Below are 22,179 nucleotides of genomic sequence, written 5' to 3' on the forward strand. Positions count from 1 at the left end.
GCTATCTTGAAAACCACTGTGACCTCATGTATCCCCTGAAAGGGTCTTAGGGAGCCCAGGGTCTGCAGACCTCATTTTGAGAACTGCTGCTCTACTGGCCTGGAAAGATCCTTAAAGGCAGGGATTTTGGTCTGTCTTGTTCCTGGTTGTATCCCCTGTGCCTAGAACAATATATAATAGGTGTTCAATAAATATTTATTGTGTGAGTGAATAAATAAGTGTCTGGATAAATCAATATGAGAACATCTGTAATTACTTTCAGCTGCTTGGAAACAAAGCAATAAAAAATTCAGGATATTTGTAGTTTTGGGTATAATTTTAAATTTTAAAGAATATTAAATATTTAATCAGGAAATAAAAGAAATTATTTCTTTTGGCAAAGGCATTTAACTGTGGGGATGGCAAAAGCAGCAGGGAACTTTCAAAGCCACACCAACAGTGTTTGCATTGGAAAGCAACAGCTTTTAGCATAGGAAACAATTCCTGAAAACTGGAACACTGCCCGTGACCTAGAAACAGGGTGCAAAGTCAGGAAAGGAGAAAAAGACACTGAGAGTTTCCACTTGCACATCACTGTCCCACACTTGTTTTTTCAACCCATAGTGTCTGGCGACGTTTTACAGAATTGGGAGGAATTATGCACAAAGGATGAACACGGAGTTAGAATACAAGATGGGACACACAGGAATTCATAAGGAGTAAATAAAATGTTTTAATTTGTGGGACTAAATTGAGATAATGAGACCTGAGGACCTCAACACATGGTTCCCACACTGTGAGCGCTATAGACGTCGATTTTAATGAACGCAACATTAGCGCAATAAATTGCTGCATTATAGGTGATCTAGCTAATAAAATATTCTGGTTAGTAGGGAGTTACCATATAGATCACAATTTTTCAGCGAGTAGGAATTCAGTAAGCACACTGTTCTTAAACTGAAGAATGCCATCGTTATTTAATGACTCCGGAAGCACTTCAGAATCTCAGTGAGCTCCAGGGAGTCTCATTAGAGAGGAGCGATCAGTTAAGGAAGGTCTGGTAATGAAGTTTGACGACTTCACAAATTACTGACTCTAGTTTCTAGTCCTACTTCTGCCACTTGGTAATTAGCTGGCAACGGGTAAATTCCTTAACCTTTCTGTAGTTCAGTTTCTCCCTTCTTTTCTGAAATTCAGGAATGCTTAGAATATGAATGTTTGTGAAATATTTCGGGTCCCTTGAAGGTACTGACTTAAGCATAAGGAATTAAATCTGGGGATTACTCAGGAGATAATATATCCAAGTAAATTATACATTGCCAAGTCTGAAATAATAATCTGTAAGTTTCTTCTACCCTATAGAAAACGTCAAAAGTGCTTCCCCAACCCATGCGCCTGTTTGGACCTAGAAATCCTGGGGACAAGACTGAAACTGACACTACCCGCCTAGTAATTTCTGAACAATTTACTAAACACTTTAGCACCCACATCACTTGATCTTCATACTAATCCTGTTAGATAGGCAGGGGAGGAAGAACCATTTTTTAAAATTTTAGACAAAGAGACTAAGGTTTAAAGCAACTGAGCGCTAAGAGGCAGAATTGGAACACTGTAGGTCTCACGGGCGCCATCATCCTTCTACTATTGTACTTGCTTTGCTGAGTGAAAGAAGAGAGAGGTGGCCCCTCATTGATATTTCTGAAGCCCCAACAGTGGGCAAATCATTACCCAGCTTTCTGGGACCCTGAACAAACCATCCTGCTCAACTCACCTGTAGCTTCACGGCAATGACCACTGAGTTAAGGTCCTTGTCCATTTCTTTTAGCATGACCAGTTTCTTCAGGGTCAAGCTGAACAGCCTAGAAAAATTTAGAGAAAGAAGATTTGGTCAAATGTAAGGAATTGATGAGAAGAAAATTTATGAGACATTCTCTTGGGAGAAATGCTGCTTTATCTAAAGTAAGAACGTTAGAATGCCATTCTCAGGCCAAACCGTGTCACCTCCTTCAGTAAAAGAGCATCCCTTTTAGTTAACTGTTGTACTTGAAGGATAAAAAAAGGAATTATTCCATGAACCTCTGTGGATGTCCCTTTATCTCAAGCCAAACCAAGATGCCTTTTCACTCCTAACATGTGGGAACAATCTCTGAGGGGGGAACAGACTAAGGGAGGGGTACAGATGTTTATTTTGCTTACCCAGCTCCTCTTCCACCTTACATGTAACCACACCTGAAGCATTTACATGTAAATCTCCAGCAACAAGGAGATAATCCACACAAACAAAACAGATACCATTTGGCAGGAAGTGACTTCAATAGCCACAAATTCGATTTCAGCTGAACTTTGCTTCAAGTACGCAGAACATCTTCAGTGCCACGATGAGGAAACTGCCCTTAACTGAAAGTGACAGGACTGTGCCCCGCTCTGGAGTCTCAGCATCTCTAATCCGACTCTAATCTCCAAGGCGGGGCGACCCTGGACTTCTAGCAGGTGCTGGGAGAGAAACCCCGGATGCTGCTCTTCCACCTCCATTTGGAGTGGTTCAAGTTCTTAAAAGACTCTTTTCCTTGGGGAGGTTCTGGAGAATGGGGAGTCATCCGAGAGAGCGTGCTGACCAGAGTGACAGCAAGTCCTGAGAATTAGATTCCATCTCACACGCGTTTGCTCTTCAGTGCTGTAGCTCTCTGCCCCCGCGTTCACTTCTGACTGCTCTCTCTGCACTCCTTCCTCATACTCTCAGCTTCAGTTGTACTGAATTTCTTTTCTTTTGAGGAAGGTTAGCCCTGAGCTAACTACTGCCAATCCTTTTCTTTTTGCTGAGGAAGACTGGCCCTGAGCTAACATCCATGCCCATCTTCCTCTACTTTATACATGGGACGCCTACGACAGCATGGCTTTTGCCAGGTGGTGCCATGTCTGCACCCGGGATCCGAATTGGCGAACCCCGGGCTGCCGAGAAGTGGAACGTGCGAACTTAACCGCTGCACCTCCGGGCTGGCCCCTACTCTCACCACTTTTATGTATTATACTAGAGGTTCTTTTTTTTGAGGAAGATCAATCCTGAGCTAACATCCGCCAACAATCCTTCCGTTTTTGCTGAGGAAGATTGGCCCTGAGCTAACATCTGTGCCCATCTTCCTCTATTTTATATGTGAGACCCTTGCCATGGCATGGCCTCATGAATGGTATGTAACAAGTCCACGCCTGGGATCCAAACCAGCAAACCCTGGGCTGCCAAAGCGGAGTGCGAGAGCTTAACCGCTGTGCCACAGGGCTGGCCCCCTAGAAGTTCTAACTGGTGCAAGAAGGCAAGAAAGAGAAATAAAAAGTATCCAGATTGGAATGAAATAGAACTGTCTTTATTTTCAGATGTATGATCATCTATGTAAAAAGTCTGATGGAATCTTAAAAAAAAACCTACTAGAATAGGCTCACAGGCCAGGGGAGGAACTTCAATGGTGTCAGCCAGGGCCAGTGTCAGCATGCCTGGACTGGGTGACAGCACCGGCCACCACCAATGTCTCAGTCTCCGGAGAGGTCTCTCCTCTCACCGAGATGCACCCGGAGCCTACCAGGGCCTGTCCTATGCCAGACACTCTGAATACTGTGAGTACAGCAGGGGACAAAACAAGACAAGCCCTCTTCTTTATGATGCTTCTTTCTGGCTGATCAAGAAATTATCCCACGTGAAGATGCCCCTCCCATGGAGAAACTGTGGGGTACTAGTGGACCCCATGCCAAAATGTCTACAAAGAAGGCTGCCAAAAATTCTTGCCCTCACCACACACACACACACGATGCTCCTTCATCAGATGCTGGGATTTCCCCCCTTTTTCTGGATCTTGTGATTTGCTTTGACCAATAGAATGTGGCAGAAGTAAAGCTGTGCCAGTCCGGACTGTGCCCTTAGGAGGCATGGCATATTCACTATTCCTTCTCTTCGAGCCCTGAATCACCACATCAAGAAGTCCAGGGCCCGCCCCGTGGCTGAGTGGTTAAGTTCTCGCGCTCTGCTGCAGGCGGCCCAGTGTTTCGTCGGTTCGAATCCTGGGCACGGACATGGTACCGCTCATCAAGCCATGCTGAGGCGGCATTCCACATGCCACAACTAGAAGGATCCACAACTAAGAATATACAACTATGTACCGGGAGGCTTTGGGGAGAAAAAGGAAAAAAATAAAATTTTTTAAAAAAAAAGTCCAGAACCTTTCTAGTCATGGCAAGTGAATCTGAGTCATTTCCCAGTTGTTAGCTGTTATAGTCATCCCATCAGACATTTGAGTGAACTCATCTTGGATCTTCCAGCCCATTCTACTGCCCCAGCAAACACCACATGAAGGACAAATGAATCTGACCCTGGTGAATCTATTCCATTTACCTGATGCCCAGAATCAAGAGCAATAAAGTGGTTGTTGCCAAAAACACAAAACAAAACAAAAAACAAAAAACAAAACCTAGAATAATAAGTGAGTTTAGAAAAGCTGCAGAATACAAGATCAATAGACAAAAATCAATGGTATTTCTATATACTAGCAACGAATAATTGAAAATTGGAACTTAAAATATATAATTCACAACAGCATCAAAAAATATGAAATACATAGGGGTAAATCTGACAAAAAATGTACAAGATGTGCACACAGAAAATTATGAAACACTGCTGAGAGAAATTAAAGAAGACCAAAATAGAGAGATATACACTGTTCATGAGTTGAATATCCATATGCAAAAAAAGGAATTTCAATTCATATCTTGTATTGTCTAAAGTAATCAATTCAAAATGGATTACAAATCTAAATGTAAAACATAAAATTATAAAACTCTGGGGGGCCTGCCCCGAGGCCGAGTGGTTAAGTTTGCACACTCCGCTTCAGCGGCCTAGGCTTTTGCCGGTTTGGATCCTGGGCGCAGACATGGTACTGCTCATCAGGCTATGCTGAGGAGGCATCCCACATGTCACAACTAGAAGGACCCACAACTAAAATATACAACGATGTACTGGGGGGATTTGGGGAGAAAAAGCAGGGAAAAAAAAAAAGATTGGCAACAGTTGTTAGCTCAGGCACCAATCTCAAAAAAAAAAAAAAATTCTAAGGAAAAAAACAGGAGAAAATACTTGGGAACTTGTGTTAGGGAAAGATTTCTTAGCTATGACACCAAAGAACAATCTCTAAAAGAAAAAAATTGATAAAAATGTACTTCATCAAAATGAATAACTTCTGCCCTGCCCTTTGAAAGATGCTGTTAAGAGAATGAAAAGCGGGCCGGCCTGGTGGCACAGTGGTTAAGTTCGCACGTTCTGCATCGGTGGCACGGGGTTTGCTGGTTCGGATCCCGGGTTTGGACATGGCACCGCTTGGCAAAAGCCATGCTGTGGTAGGCTTCCCACATATAAAGGAGAGGAAGATGGGCACAGATGTTAGCTCAGGGCCAGGCTTCCTCAGCAAAAAGAGGAGGATTGGCAGCAGTTAGCTCAGGGCTAATCTTCCCTAAAAAAAAAAAAAGAGAGAGAGAATGGAAAGATGTTTTGTAATTGCAGAAGAATCCAACACAGGGGGTGGGTGGGAAGTGGCAATTACAAAAGGGTACTTTTGGGGTGATGGATATGTTCATTATCTTAATGTGGTGACAGTTTCACAAGTGTGTATATTTATGTCAAAATCTGTCAAATTACATACTTTAAATATGTGCAGTTTATTGTATGTCAATTATACTTCAATAAAACTTTTTGGGTTTTTTTTTTAAAGATTTTTACTTTAATTTTTTCCTTTTTCTCCCCAAAGCCCCCAGGTCCATTAGTTGTATGTTCTTAGTTGTGAGTCCTTCTAGTTGTGGCATGTGGGATGCTGCCTCAGCATGGTTTGATGAGCAGTGCCATGTCTGCGCCCAGGATTCAAACCAGCGAAACCCTGGGCCACCGCAGCGGAGTGTGCAAACCTAACCACTCGGCCTCGGGGCCGGCCCCTGTTTTTTTTTAAAGGAAGGTTCTACCCAGTGTGCCAGAGTTTGCTAATTATTTATCCAACATCTATTTTCCCCTTCCTACTTTATAAGAGAACACCAATTTTTAGCTGAGTGTGTTGCTTCCTGAAATAAAAGAGCATGCTTTCCAGCTTCCTTTGCAGCTGGGTGAGATTGCATGTCTAAAATCCGGCCAATGTGTAAGTGGATATATTAGGTAGGACTTGCAGGAAGATTTTTTTAAAGGGAGCAGACTCACCTGATATGTCCCTGATGACACCATGGGAGCTGCTGTATAAGCGCTTGATTTTTAATTTTTTATGTGAGAAAGAAACTGTTATCTTATGTAAATCTCTTATTTTGTGGTTTTTTTCTTGGTGTTAGGACTTTAGTCACCAGCTCCCAAATACTTTTAAGAGAACTGGCTGAACTCTTTCCAAAGTCCACTTTAAAGGGCAATGCCCTACCAGGAAATCCTGGCTCTCATCTTTATGGAAGGAAGGGAAGATATCTCACAAAAACAGTTGGAATCCAAAGGGCTTACAAAGGAGGACCCCAGGTTATCTGGTTCAAAAATAATCTTCCTCTCTACAAAGGCATTTTGAAAATATACTGATAACAGGAATTGTTTATTGTCATTTTTAAAGACTCTATTTGGAAATCTTAGCCAAATCCATCAACAAAAAACCAGAAAAACATCAAATCAGGTCCCGATTACTCAAAGTGGTTCTTCCCTCTGCGTCTTGGTCTTCTCCTGATCCTACCCCTTACTTTCTTTGTTGGGTGACCTTTGGCAACCTCTGTGACTCAGTTTTCTCACATAAAATGAAGATAACAACAGTTCCCTACTTCACAACATGTTGACACGAATAATCCATAATCTATAAATCAAAATTGGGATGAGTTTATTATGAGCCACATCTGAGGACCATAGCTTGGGGGCTTGCTTCCCCAAAGAAGGAGGCACAGCAAAGAAGAGGGGTGTACGGAGTGGTTATATACTGTCTTGGAACAAAGAGCATACATCACATACCACAGGAATATCTCTTCTACTACTGTCACGAGATGCTTAGCAGGTCAGTGCTCACAAGGTGAGCACAGCAGGTCGGTAATTAATCCTTAGTTTCCAGGAAGAGATGCTTATCCTTAAAGAAATGCTAGTATGGGGGAAAGCTACATACCTATCTTCAAGGGCATCATTCTTGTCTTTGGGACATTGTAAATGCTTAAAGCAGATGTACAATGCATGCTCAACAGACCACATCAGGCCTTTTTGGAAAAACGAGGTCAGGCCAAATTAGTTTTAAACCAAATGGCTTCCTCATCTACTCCAACATACACTATTGCTTTTCATTTATTTATCAACACTGTGATATGGATTAATTGAGAGAATGAAAGACAGCATAGGACCCGGCATATAATAAGATGCAGTAAATGCTACACTTGGAACCATCAACGTCATCATCATCATCACTCTTACTTGTTCACTGTTTGAGACTGCCTTTGGCTCGCTCTTCTGTGGGATGGACCTCCTCGTAATAAGAGCAGTGAGGCAACCGCTCTTCCACACAGGAAGGGAGCTCCTGGCCTTGACCCCCAAGGCCTGCCCCGGAGCCATTTCTCTCCACTTCACAGGCACTTTAGCCCTTGCAGAGAACATCCTCACCGCCATCACCAACAGGAGGACCCAGTCAGAGTAACACTGATGGAGCCTACAGTTGGGTTAAAGACTTTCTCTGTGCCCATCAAGATCCCCATCAACCATTTACTGTACATCTTCTGTGTGCTTAGCTCTATGCTAGGAGCTGTGAAATACATAGAAAAATGAGGCACAATCTCTGCTTTTGAACAGTTTTATAACCTAGTTGCAAGGACAGGATTTAAGTACATTGAACAATTAGCTAACAACTGTTAACAGGGCAGACATAATTAAGGACTAAATTACATAAACGATTGTGAGTAACTGGGCTATGGCTTCAGTGAGGACATATTATTTGAGTCCAAGTAAATTCTCTCAAGAAATTGTTTTCTTTAGATCCCATTAGACTAAATCTGAAAGAATAAGGCTGTCTACTTGATAACTGGGTAGAGAATGGAACAAAAATACAATAACAAGAATCTTAATTCTAGTTTGTGCTTCACTGTAAGATAGAGAAGAAAGAGCCTTAAAGGATATCTACAAGTGATCCCCAACCTGCATTTATGGCTGTTTCAAATTTCTGCCATGCAAATCATAACCAGAGAGGCACACCAAGAGAGAAATAGTAAGATTCCATTCCCCTCCATTTCCTTTCTAATAAGGCAGCAATGAACAGTGAAACAACCATATTTTGGACAGAAAAAGGGGAAGAAAGAAAACATAAAGATCTGCATGAAATAAAAAAAACTGGATCATCAGTCTCTGAATCAAACTAATGGTCCTTTTGGGACCAGAGCAGATAGATGCTGGACCAGAACACAAGTGACCCGGGCTATTCTTTTGTCCTACCAAGAAATGGCTGCCATATGAGCAAATCACGTTCCTCTCCTCTTTTGTTCTTTAATCATAAGACGGGAAGCGTAAGCTCCGCCCCCCCACAACAGCATTTCCAGCATAAAGTGCAAATCAATAGACAAAATTACGGGAAAGTTCTCCCTCTGTGAGAATAACTCTCCATTTCTAAAACTGTTTCAATTTTAACAGGGCAGCTGTAGAAGTCTGGATGAGCTCTAATAACAATAATACGAAAAGGTACATTTCTGAGCAGTATACTTCCACCGCTTAAGAAGTCACACGAATATGTAAATATTAAACTTATTACTTTACATGAAATAACATAATTTTGACTGTGAAACTAAGGCATTATTTTTTTTAAATCAGTAACCCTGAAGCAGATTTTTAAAAAGCAAAGCAACTAAATAATCATCCCAAAAGGCACAGCTGGGACGGGATGGGTTGAACGAGATGCAGGAGAGTGGATTTTACAATGAATGGAAAGAGGAAAAAAGATGGCCTGTCTGTAATTGTCTCACAGAGAAATCAGATGGAAGTAGGCATTGTTCAAATGGGGCAACACCAGAGATGAGGAAAAACTTACACCCAAACGAAAGACAGGACCCAGGAACACGGTGAGGCGCGTTTTATTTACTGGTCATAGGAGGTCACTTTCTTTGAAGCAGAGGAACACAAGGTGATAAGTAAACCCCAAATTTTCAGCTGGTCAGTGTAAGTTTATCTTTGGGGTATAAATGCCAATTATTTGCACATACCAACAAGATTTATAAATTTTTTCCTCATTCTATGGTCTCCTCGATGACAGTCTTCTGGATGGGAAAACAGGTTTCCAGTGTGGGGTGAGGGAGGAGAGGGCTTGCCTACTGAAACGAAACGCGAAGATTCTCAGGTCCGCAGCCTTCAGGAATGTAAGGGACTTAAACGGAAGTTTTCTCACCCATAAAATAGAACTGCCATGTGAACCAACAGATGTGAAAAGTACCCAGCACAGAGCCAGGCAAATCAGAAGTCTCAAAAAGGTTAAGTGTGTTCCTTAACCTTTGCTCAAAAGAACTCTACATACCATGTGCATCTGACAAGTCCTAGCCACTTAAATGACAGTCCTGCATCATGACCCCCTTAAGAGATGTGTTTCAATGATTGAGGCAGACAGGGTTATGGGAAGAACAAGAAAACCAAACATCCTCCAACGTCTGGTCAAAAGCAAGTGTTCCAAGTCAGGGGTAAAAATCAATAAAACATATTAAAACAAAAACATTATATCCAACGGAGACTGCCAAGTCAAGCATGGTTGAATATTAGGGAGCTATTATTATTTTTTTCTCCTGAGGAAGATTTGCCCAGAGCTAACATCTGTTGCCAATCTTCCTCTTTTTCAGCTAGAGAAAGATCAGCCCTGAACTAACATGTGTGCCAATCTTCCTCTATTTTGTATGTGGGATGCTGCCATAGCATGGCTGACGAGTAGTGTAGATCCGCGCCTGGGATCTGAGCCCATAAACCTGGGCCGCCGAAGCAGAGCGCATGAACTTAACCACTATGCCATGGGGCTAGCCTCAAGGGACTTATTAATACATGTTATCACATTAATAACTTTGAAAGAAAAACATAATTATTTTATTAGATGCTAAAAAGGCATTTGATAAAATTCAGCATACATTCCTAATTTTTAAAAGACCCTTAGCAAAAGAGCAATAGAAAAGTACTCCCTTAACATAAACTTTAAGAATATATACTTTCCATAAACAGTCAGCATCAGGATCAAAGGAGAGAGGGCATTCCTTCTGAAGAAAGGACAATATAAGGGCCTGTCTCTGGTATTCATATAAAACCGTTTCGAAAGCTGGCTGAAGTCATTAGAAATAAATGATATAAAAGCTGAAAGGAGGAGACAAACAATCCCCATTTGCAGATATGTCACTATGTACTGGAACTCAAGAGAATCAACCAAAAAGCTAGTGGAATCATTAAGAAGACATCAAAATAAAATATAAAATTGTATCAAAAGTTTCCTTAATGTAGGGGCCAGCCTCATGGCTGAGTAGTTAAGTTCTTGCACGCTACTGCAGCCCAGGGTTTCGCCGGTTTGAATCCTGGGTGTGGACACGGCACGGCTCATAAAATCATGCTGAGGCGGTGTCCCACATGCCACAACTAGAAGGACCCACAACTAAGAATACACAACTATGTACCGGGGGGCTTTGGGAGAAAAAGGAAAAAAATAAAATCTTGAAAAAAAAAAAGTTTCCTTAATGCAAATGACAACCAATAATTAAATACAATTGAGAAATAAGTAGAGATGCATGATGAAGTATTCAAGGGGAAAATGATTTTGTAATTAAGTTCAAAATACGTAGGAAAAAATAGATACAGCAATATGACAAATTTTAAACAACTGTTCAATCTAGGAGATTAACATATATGGGGGTTCATTAAACCTTTCTCTCTGCTTTGCCTTAGGTTTAAAAAATTGCATAGTAACAATAAAAAAGTAAGAAAGAAAGAAAAACACGCCAAGAAACTTCTGGGGAAAAGAGTGAAGAAGAGTGCTTTACTCAACAGGATATTAACATGTATTCTATAGCCAAAGTAATTAAAACACCTTGGTATTGGGCAAAGAATAAACAAAGAGATCAATGGAAGGGAACAGAGTCCAAAATTAGACCTAAGTATAAACAGAAATTTATTGTATTTAAGAAATAGATGAATTATTCAATAAACAGTACTGGAAAACTGGCTAGCTAATTGAAGAAAAACAATGATAGATCTCTATCTCATTCCTTACACCAAAGTAAATTACAGACAGATTAAAGACTTAAATAGAAAAAAGCAAGTAAGCAAAGCATAAAAGTAGCAGAAGAAAATACAGATAATTAAAAAAAAAAAATCTTGGGGCGGGGAAGACCTTTCTAAGCATCACACCATCACACCAAATCAGGATCCATAAAGGAACTGATACATTTAAAAATTAAAAACTTCTATGTAAAAATAAATGATAACATAGAAATTAAAAATCATCATAAGATTTAAAAATTTTAAGAACTAAAATGAAAAATATAATACGATAAATGTCAATATCCTTAATCTGTAAAGAGTTATTAGAAATCAATAAAAAAACCAAACACCTCAAAATAAAAATTCACAAACAATACTAAGAGTCAATCCACAAAGGAAGAAAAAGGAGAGGTGAAAATATATGAATAGATGTTTAATTTCAGTACAAATCAGGTAAATACAAACACCAACCAGGTTGAAAAAATGAAAAAGAGTGACAATACCTAGGGTTGGTGAGAATATGGGAAAATAGGCACTCTAATGTACAACTGACAGAAATGAAACCTACCAGCAATTTTTGTCTTTTGGAGAGCAGTTTCATAATAGGTATTAATTTAATGTGCATTCCTTTTTACCTAACAATCCTACTTGCAGAAATCCATGTAAGGAGACAAACAGAATTGTACACATTGGGAACTGACTGATAAATATTATATTTATATAAGAAACAAGGTATAGTTACTATAAATGATAATGTAGATCTATACAAATTAAACTGAGAAAACTTTTTTTTCTTTGAGGAAGACTGGCCCTGAGCTAACATCCGTGCCCATCTTCCTCTACTTTATACGTGGGACGCCTACCACAGCATGGCGTGCCAAGCAGCGTGTAAGTCGGCACCTGGGATCCGAACTGGTGAACCCTGGGCCGCCGAAGCAGAATGTGCGAACTTAACCGCTGCACCACCAGGCTGGCCTCAGACTGAGAAAACTTATAATACAATAATTATGGTATGATTCCATTTTTGTTAAATCGTTCCCACTCAATTTTCAAACAAATGGAAGACTGTTCAAACAAATTCTGATAGCAGTCATTTCATCTTACTTTTACTTTCTTAAGTTTTGTTTTTTTAAACTTAAGATTGTTTTGCATTATTTACATTTTTTAAAAATATCTATTTTTGGGGGCTGGCCCGGTGGCGCAGTGGTTAAGTTTGTGTGCTCTGCTTCAGTGGCCTGGGGTTTGCGGGTTTGGATTCTGGGTGTGAACCTACACCACTCATCAGCCACACGGTGGTGGTGACCCACATACAAAATAGAGGAAGATTGGCACAGATGTTAGCTCACGGCCAATCTGTCTCACCCCTCTCCCCCAAAAAATCTATTTTTCTTACCAAAGGAATATATTTTAATTTTAGGGGAAAGATTTTTTTAAATGGTGATAACTAACGAAGCCAGGTGACAAGTGCATGGGGAATTGATATACTACTTTCTCCACTTTTTGAAAATTCATAAGTTAAAAAATAAACAATAGGCAGGGCCAGTCCAGTGGCGCAGCAGTTAAGTGTGCATGTTCTGCTTTGGCAGCCCAGGGTTCACTGGCTCGGATCCTGAGTGCAGACGCACTGCTTGGCAAGCCATGCTGTGGCAGGTGTCCCACATACAAAGTAGAGGAAAGATGGGCACAGATGTTAGCTCAGGGCCAATCTTCCTCAAAAAAATTTTTTTAAAAAAAGCAAATAAACAACAGGAATAAAAGGACAGGCTGAACAGAATCAGAGGGCCACGATCACTAAAGGGCACTTATGAAAATAAAAGTGTCAATGGTTCAAATGAGAAAAAAAAAGGTGGATAAAACTAACTCTAAGCCCATTCACACAACTGAAGAGAAAGGTAAAGATTAACAAAGCAGATCAGAACCCCAGAATACTGGAGCTGCAAGTACTATTTCCAGTTTAAATATGGAAACTGAGGCCCAAAGAGATGAGATATAAATAAATAAAACCTCTTAAGTCAAAATATGTTCCCTCCAACTACAATGGGTGTATATGTGCTAAATGCTGAATACCATACTGAACAGAACACACGCTCCCCTCTGCAAAAGTGCTCCTTAATGGCTGCTACAAGAAGTCTAGGAGAGGCCTAAAGAATACTTTAAATCCCAAACAAGCCCCACACATGTTACAATTATTGCTCAAATCAAAATATGTAATAAGTATGGTCAACCTGACTCTCTAATGAGTACTTTAACAAAAAACAGTCTGTCTCACTTTATAAAATAGAACAAAACTTAAGAACGGCTGAAAAATATTGGATAGGCACTTAACGGAAAAGGAAAGCAAATGGCTAGCTGACATAAAAAGACGCACAAACCCTCAGTAACAAACAAAATGCAAATCAAAACCACAGTGAGATCCTATTTCACTTTCACCAGACTGGCAAAAATTATAAATCTGACAACAAGTGATGCAATTAGGGTAATTAGAACAATTAAACACTGCTGGTGCAAGGCCAGCTTAGGACGTCCACTTCAGAAGAGCGTGGCTTCACACAGCACGGGGGAGAATGTACACAGCCTTGCGGCTTAGTCTATGAACACATCCTAGGACAGCGGTTCTCTAAGTACGGTCTGGGACCCGCGGGAGTTCCTCAGATCCTTTCAGGAGGTGTGCGAGGTCAAATCTATTTCCAAAATCATTCTAAGGTGTTATTTCCTATTTCACTCTCATTCTCACCGAAGCATACAGTGGATTTTCCACTGCTGTGTGATATTGAAACAGACTGATTGCAGAAGCAGATATGAGAAATCAGAGGTTTTCTACTAAGCCAGACATTAAAGAGATCTGAAAAAAATGTAAAACAATGCCATATTTCTCACTATTTTTTTGTTTTGGAAACTATAGTTCTTCTTTCATAAAAATGTTAATTTTGGGGGGCCAGCCCCATGGCCAAGTGCTTAAGTTCATGTGCTCCGCTTGGCAGCCTGGGTTCACCAGTTTGGATCCTGGGTGCGGACCTACACACTGCTTCATCAAGCCATGCTGTGGCAGCATCCCACACAGAAGAACTACAATGACCTACAACTAGGATATACAACTATGGATTGGGGCTTTGGGGAGAAAAAAAAAAGAGGAAGACTGGTAACAGATGTTAGCTTAGGGCCAACCTTCCTAAAGAAAAAAAAAAGAAAATTTTTTATTATTTTTACCTTATTACTTTTATTTTTCAGTTATTGTTATTTTTAGTGAATAAGTAAAATTCTAACCATTTCTATTTTCATTTTTAATACAGTAACTATTGATAGATATAACCCACCAGACGACAGTCACAAGAACGTTAGCAGTACTATTTGTAAAGACCAAACAAAAAACTAGCTAATTGCAAATGTGTCTCAACACACATGCACACACAGTAATACCATGGAACACCACACATCAGTGGAAATGAATGAATCACAGACAGATACGATAATAAGAAAACAGAATTCAGCCAATACGATTTCATGTACATAAAGTTCAAAACACACAACACTAAACAATACATTGCTTCGGAAGACAAATGTTCAAGGGATGATAAAGCAATGATTTCAGAGAGCAGTTACCTCTGAGATGGAGGGAAAAGGATGAGAAAAAATGCGGACATACCAGGAACTCCCAACAACTTCAATTCTTTTTCTTAAATTGGGTAGTAGATTCTTGGGTGTTTGTTGTACAATGAGTCTTTATATCTTCTAAATTTTTTCTAAATATTCTTATGTATCTACTCAATATTTAGTAAAATACTCAATATTTAATAAAAACAATTAGAGATCACATTGATTCAATTCTCTCAAAAAGATAAAGCAGGGGCTAGACGGGTGGCGTAGCGGTTAAGTTAGTGCGCTCTGCTTCCATGGCCCAGGGTGCCGGTTTGCATCCCGGGTGTGGACCTATGCACCGCTCATCCAGCCATGCTGTGGCAGGTGTTCCACGTATAAAGAAGAGGAAGATGGGCAGAGATGTTAGCTCAGGGCCAATCCTCCTCAGCAAAAAGAGAAGAATTGGCAGTGAATATTAGCTCAGGGCTAATCTTCCTTAAAAAAAAAATAAAAAGATAAAGCAGATCTAACTATTAAAAATGGGGCCTCGCTATCTGGGTACATTAATTTGTTAAATTTTTCTTAAGCATCTACTATGTGCTACTATGCTAATTTTTGAGGGGATACAAAATACACAAAATTCATACCCTTAAGAAGCTTACAGGAAGAGAAGATGGACTTCCACTTTGTAAAAGAATGGAGTAAGCTGGGGCAGATCAGGACTCCCCCCAAGAACAATGAAAAAAGCCTGCTGAAATACAGAAATTGTCTGTTGGAAAGTAGTAGAGAGCTTCTGGGCAATGAGAACTGGAGGGACAAAGAGAAGAGATGCTTGAAAAGGGAGCTGCTTTTTGCAGTAAATTACAGACTGAATACAGGCAGGGGCCTGAGAAGCTGGGCTGTGTGTCCCTGGAGGGCCGCTGCTAAGTGAGAGATACCAGCAAAATGGTGAGCTCCAAAGCACACTGCCAGTTTTCCTGTGAGGACACCTGCGGAACACTGAGGGTGCAGGAGGCTGTGAAAACTAGGCAAAGGCTTCTGAAAAATGGTTTTGCTAGACAAAGAGTTTGTGATGTATCAGGGGAGGGGGACCCCAAGGACACACAAGGATCTCACTTGAAAACCCTGGAGGACTGGGAGAACCAGAGTTTAGTGGACTGATCCTCACCAGAGCTGTAAATTCAACCTCCATTTAGCACAGTGTCTGACTGGAGTAAGGGAATCGATCCAGCAGAGGGAAGACGGAGCCCCGTCTGGAGGAAGATATCATCACCCGGAGCTCTGGCATTACTAGACATGACCAAAGACAGGATCATATACTTGAAAACTAAGAGGAAAAAAAACCCGATAGAGACCAAAGATGATCCAGATGTTAGAACAGTAGAACTGGCTGACAAACACCTTAAAATAACATTAATCTAGTTAAAAAAAAAAAAAAAGAAAAGAAACAGGAGAAAAAAAGAGACAAAAAGATGGAGAATCTCACCAGAGATTTAGAGCCCTACACATGGACAACTTAAAAATTACACATTTCCTCTGAGCATCAGAACAGCAGTTCTATTTTGATGTATGAATGGCATCCGAAATTCAACACGTCCAAAACCGAGCTCATTATCTTTCTTCCCTAAACAGTCCTTTCCACTGTTCACAGTCCATTCTACTGAGTAAACAAGAAACCTATGAGTAACCCACAACAGTTCTCTCTCCCTTACCTCCATATCCAAACCATCAAACCATGATCAAGTGTTGATGATGATACCTCCTAAAGAGCTCTCAAATCCGTTTCTTCCCACTGTGTCCAACACCAGCCTACGCCAAGGAACCATAATCTACTTCTGCAACAGCTTCTTAACCAGTCTCCCTACACTCTTGCTTCCTTCAATTTGTTCTCTACATTGTGGCTACAGGGATCTTTTTGAAGAAGTAGTCTGATCATATCTGGTCCCCTTAGCCTCAATTCCTATCTATATCCCAACCAGACTCAATGAGGACAGTGACAATGTCTGTTTCTGCTCACCACAGCAATGCAAGCACCCAGTAGAGTGTCCAGCACATAGTAGGCACTCAATGAATATATTGTTAAACAACAAACATTCTTTCCACAGTTTTACCCTTGAAAATCTGCGTGGGAATTTCTATATAGACTACTCATTCATTCATGGGCCAATTTCACCAAACAATGTTAATTCTAGGAAAAGAAGAAAATAGGATAAAGTCAAGTCCTTTAGTGCCTGACTTCAAAGAACACTTTAACTCGCTTTAGATTTAACTGGCTTTAGATTAAAGGTGCTACAATCAGACGTAAGTATCAGCTTCTTTTCTTCTATTAGAGTTGGCACCAGTAGGAAAAAGGATTCAAAACACTCCTTAGTAAAATGTCCAGTGGACACTCTACTTTAAATAAGGAGATGAGGCAATAAAGGGGAGCTGACATTTGCCTGTTTAGTAATGCTCTAACAAGCACATTTCACGTCCCATGGCCATTGGGACTGATGGAATTTGAAATGTGGAAGACAGAGCTGAAGGAATTACACAAAATGTACTAGTGTGACAATGAAACAGTATACGGGAAAGAAAAGTTAGCTCTGGAAAACAAAAAAGTTAGATCCAAAATACAATGAGCTTCTAGGAGAATTAGAATGGGGGAGGGGCATTATTGAAAGAGCTAACAAATTTTCCAGAATTTACCAAAGACACCTATCCTCAGATTTAGAAAGCCCAACAACTCCAAGGGACGGTAGATAAAAATGAACCCCCACTCAGATGTCTTACTGCAAATCTGTGCACCAAACACAAAGAAGACTTACGTCTCCCCGAGAAAAAAGACAAATGAAAAGCAATCAGACTAACACCTGACTCTTACAAAAAAAAAATTTATTGAGGTTTAATTTACATAATATATAGTTCACTTATTTTAAGTGTACAACTCAATGATTTTTAGTACATTTACCAGATGGTGCAACCATCTCCACAACGTAGGTTTAGAATATTTCCATCAACAAAATAAGATCCCTTGTGTCCATTTACAGTTAATCCCTGTTCCCACCCCATCCCAGGAAACCAATCTATTCTCTGTCTCTACAGACTTGTCTTTTCTGGAGAGTTCACATAAATGGAATCATACAATATGTATCTGGTGGACATTTGGGTTGTCTCCACTTTTTAGTTACTATAAATAATGATGTTATAAATACCCACATACAAGTCCCGTGTAGACCCAGGTTTTCCTTTCTCTTGGGTATATACTACCAGTGGAATTGCTGGGTTATATGACAAATTTGTTTAACTTTTTAAGAAACTGCCGAACTGTTTTCCAAGGCGGCTGTGCCACTCTACATTCCCACCAGCAATGTCTGAGGGGCCTGTTTCTCCACATCCTCGCCAGCATTTGTTATTGCCCGCCTTTTTGATTAGGGTCGTTTTCGTGAGTGTCAAGTGGTATCTTATTGTGGTTTTAATTTGCATTTCCCTAATGACTAATTTGCTTTCTTCCTAATGACTAATGATGTTGAATATTTTTTCATGTGCTTATTTACCATATCTTCTTCAGTGAAATGTCTATTCAAATCTTTTTGCCAATTTTTTAATTGGGTTGTTTGTCATTATTATTGAGTGTTAAGTTTTTTATATCTGATCTTATCCATTTGATATCCAACAGTGGATTTTTAACAGCAATAAAGGAATTCAGAAGAGAATGGAAAAATATCTTCAATGTGCTGAGAGAAAATAACTATAAATATAGAATTGTATGTATAGATAAAATATATTTTAGGAATGAAGGTTAATTAAAACATCGTCAGATAAACAAAAAAGAGAGTTTATTACCAAAAGACTCTCATTAATGTGTATGAGTTACCTATTGCTATGCAACAATACAAATGGCTTAAAATAATACATGCATTATCTCAGTTTCTGTGTGTGAGAAATTCAGAAGCAGCTGAGCTGGGTGGTCCTCTCTCGTGAGGCTGCAGTCAAGATGGTGGCCGAGGCCACGATCATCTTGACCAGGGTTGCAGGATTCACTTCCCAGGTGGCTCACTCGCAAGTAGTGGCGGTTGACAGGTGGCCTTAATTCCTCTCCACATGGACCTCTCCTAGGGCTAAGCGATAACCTCATGACACGGCAGCTGGCTTCTCCACAGAGTATTCCAAGAAAGGATGAGGCAAAAGGTGCAATGTGTTTTATGTCCCAGCCTCAGAAGTCACATTCCATCATTTCCACAATGTCCTAATGGTGACACAGGTCAGCTCTACTCAGTGTGGAAGGGAACCACATAAGAGTGTGAATTCCAGAGGGTGAGAATCATTGGGGGCACCTTGGGGGCTGGCTTGAACATTAAGGTAACTTCTTAAGGATGTACTGTAAAGATAAGAAAACGGTCCCAGAAGGAAGATCAAAGATAGACAAAGAAATGGTGGACAAAAGAAATCACAAAAACGTAGGTAAATTTAAACAAACATTGCTAATAGTAAACGAGAATGACAATGTCTGACTTACCCACAGTAAATATTGCAGCACGCATCGTGGAATGGATCCACTGAAGTCAAGCGTTTTTTTAAGGTCCCTGTATTGTTTCAAAGGAAAATAGAAACTAACTAACTTTAAACTCTTAAGTATTCACATTCAAAGTTTGAGAGTAACCACTAAGAAAATAAAAATTGAACACCTATCTTTCAAGAAGACTTTTCTTTTTTTTGTAGCTTAAATGGAATGTGGGAAAAACCCTTAACCAACTCAAAAAGAAACAACAAAGAAAAAGGGTTGAAAAAAGAATCACCCAGGGGCTGGCCTGGTGGCACAGTGCTTAAGTTCATGCACTACACTTAGGCGGCCCAAGGTTCACGGGTCAGATCCTGGGCATGGACCTATGCACCATTAATCAAGCCATGCTGAGACAGCATCCCACATACAAAATAGAGGAAGACTGGCACAGATGTTAGCTCATGGCCAATCTTCCTCATGAAAAAAAAAAAAGAGGGAGAGAGAGAGAGAGAGAGAAAGAATCACCCGGAAACACAGAGAGAGAGAAAAAAGGGACACACAGAAAACGTAAATACAGATGGTGGAAAAAAGCCAAATATATCAATAACCACAATAAGTATAAATATATTAAACTCTTCAGGTAAAAGATATAGACAGACTAGATTAAAAGGCCAAAATCAAGCTATATGCTCTGTATAAGAGGATCATCTAAAAGATTGGAACGTTATATCAAGCATTTAGTAATCAAAAGAAACTGATATAGTTATACTAATATCAGACAAAATAGCATGACTAGAGATAGAATCACCAATTCACCAGGAAGATAATTCTAGACCTGTACATACTTCATAAAAATAGCTTAAATATAAAAACCACAAAAATTGACAGAACCATAAGGAGAAAATGACAAACCCATCATCAGTGGGGCATATTTTAACGCACCTCTCTTAGTAATTGACAGTTAAGCAGAAAAAAAATTTGTAAGATTATAGATATTTGACCTAAAGAACACATATAGAATTCTAAACCCAACAATTGGGATTACACATTTTTGTCAAACGTACATGGAGGATTTTCAAAAAATGACCATGTAGAGCCAGCCTGATGGCCTAGTGGTTAACGTTTGGGGCGTTCCGCTTTGGCAGCCCAGTTCGGTTCCCTGGCACGGAACCACACAACCTGTCCATCAGGAGCCATGCTGTGGCAGCAGCTCACACAGGTGAACTAGAAGGACTTTGCAACCAGACTATACAACTACGTACTGGGGCTTTGGGGAGGGGGAAAAGAAAGAGAGAAAGATTGGCAATAGATATTAGCTCAGGGCGAATCTTTCCCAGCAAGAAAAAAAAAAGATCATGTATTATGTATAAAGCAAGTTACCAACAAATTTAAAACATCAGTAATATGAGGACCACGGATTTCATTAAAATGCAATTAAGTTAGAAATCAATAATAGGAAGATGATTTTTAAAGAATACATTTGGAAATGTATTCTTAGAGGAAACAACAGTCTTAAGCGGTTATATTAGACAAGAAAAGATAGCAAAATCAATGACTTAAGCAGCCATTAAGGAGTTAAAAAAAAAAACAGCCAAATACACACAAAAATCCAAAATTAAGAAAATGGTGAGGATAAAGCAAATTTCATAACGAAAACAAATATATGTCTTAATAGACGAATGAAATTTATGGGGCCGGCCCTGAGGCCGAGTGGTTAAGTTCCCGCACTCTGCTATGGGGGCCCAGGGTTTGGCTGGTTCGGATCCTGGGTGCGGACATGGCACCACTCGTCGGGCCACGTGAGGCAGCGTCTCATGTGCCACAACTAGAAGGACCCACAACTAGAATATACAACTATGTACTGGGGGGATTTGGGGAGGAAAAAAAAAGAAGAAGAAATTTAAAAATCTGAAATTATTTTTAAAGGAACATACTCCAGATAAAGCAGAGAGTTACAAGATAAGAATACGCCACGAACCACTTTATATAAGCAAATAAAGTTGGAAACGTAGATGAAAAAGGCGGATTCCTAAAAAAATATTACATAACACAAATGACTAAGGAAGCTAGAAAAAACCTGAATGGTTCTATAACCATGAAAGAAGCTGAGTACTAATTTTAACTCTTCCAAAAAAGAAAACACCAGGTCCAGAGAACTTTTAGAGGCAAATTCTATTAAGCATTCAAGGAAGAGAGAATTTTAACCTTACACATCTTCTTCCAGAGGATCAAGAAGAGGGAAGACTTTCCAATTGATTTAATAAAATTAACATAACCTTAGTACCAAGAAAGAAAAATTAAAGGCCAATCTCACTTATGATCATAAATGCAAAATTTCACAACAAACCATTAGTAAACTAAATCTAGTAATATATTTTAAAAAGTATATCATGACCCATTTGGGTTTATTACAAGAATGCAAGGATGCTTTAATGTTAGAAAACTTAATGCAACTTTCTTCATTAACACATTAAAGGACAAAATATGATCATATCATATTAAGCATTTGGTAAAAGTAAATGTCTGTTCATGATAAATGCTCTTAGCAAACTTGGAATAGAAAAACCATCCTTGACATAAAGGATATGCACCAAAAGTCTACAGCAAAATCCTTCACGGTGAAGCATTAGAACATTCCCTTTAAAACCAAGAATAAGACAAGGCAGCCGCCATTCCCACTGCTATTCAGATCTATACTGCTGTCAAGACCCTAGCCAGCCCAGTCAGAGAAAAAACACGTAAAAATATAAGGATTAAAATGGAAGAAACTAAAGTTATTATTTGCAGGTTGATACACGATAGCCCATTTGGAAAATCCAAAAGAATTCTCATTATCAGGACTGAGGAGAGTTTAACCAGATTGCTAGATTTCAAAAAATCAATGGTGTTTGCATTTCTAAACACCATTAAT

General features: G+C 39.7%; 1 protein-coding gene across 4 annotated transcripts in view; it reads right to left on the bottom strand.

The window, feature by feature from the left end:
• PACS1 (phosphofurin acidic cluster sorting protein 1) overlaps positions 1-22,179 on the bottom strand; it is a 128,691-nt gene that overhangs the window by 36,686 nt on the left and 69,826 nt on the right. For 3 of the 4 annotated variants that reach the window (XM_046643723.1, XM_046643724.1, XM_046643725.1), the window contains one exon: positions 1,751-1,838. In XM_046643723.1, the coding sequence (XP_046499679.1) occupies positions 1,751-1,838 (88 nt within the window). Of the gene's footprint in view, positions 1-1,750; positions 1,839-2,175; positions 2,195-22,179 lie in introns of those variants that run through there. The other variant, XM_046643726.1, reaches the window with a different exon arrangement.

Source organism: Equus quagga, chromosome 17, assembly GCF_021613505.1.
Source record: "Equus quagga isolate Etosha38 chromosome 17, UCLA_HA_Equagga_1.0, whole genome shotgun sequence".
NCBI lineage: Eukaryota > Metazoa > Chordata > Mammalia > Perissodactyla > Equidae > Equus > Equus quagga.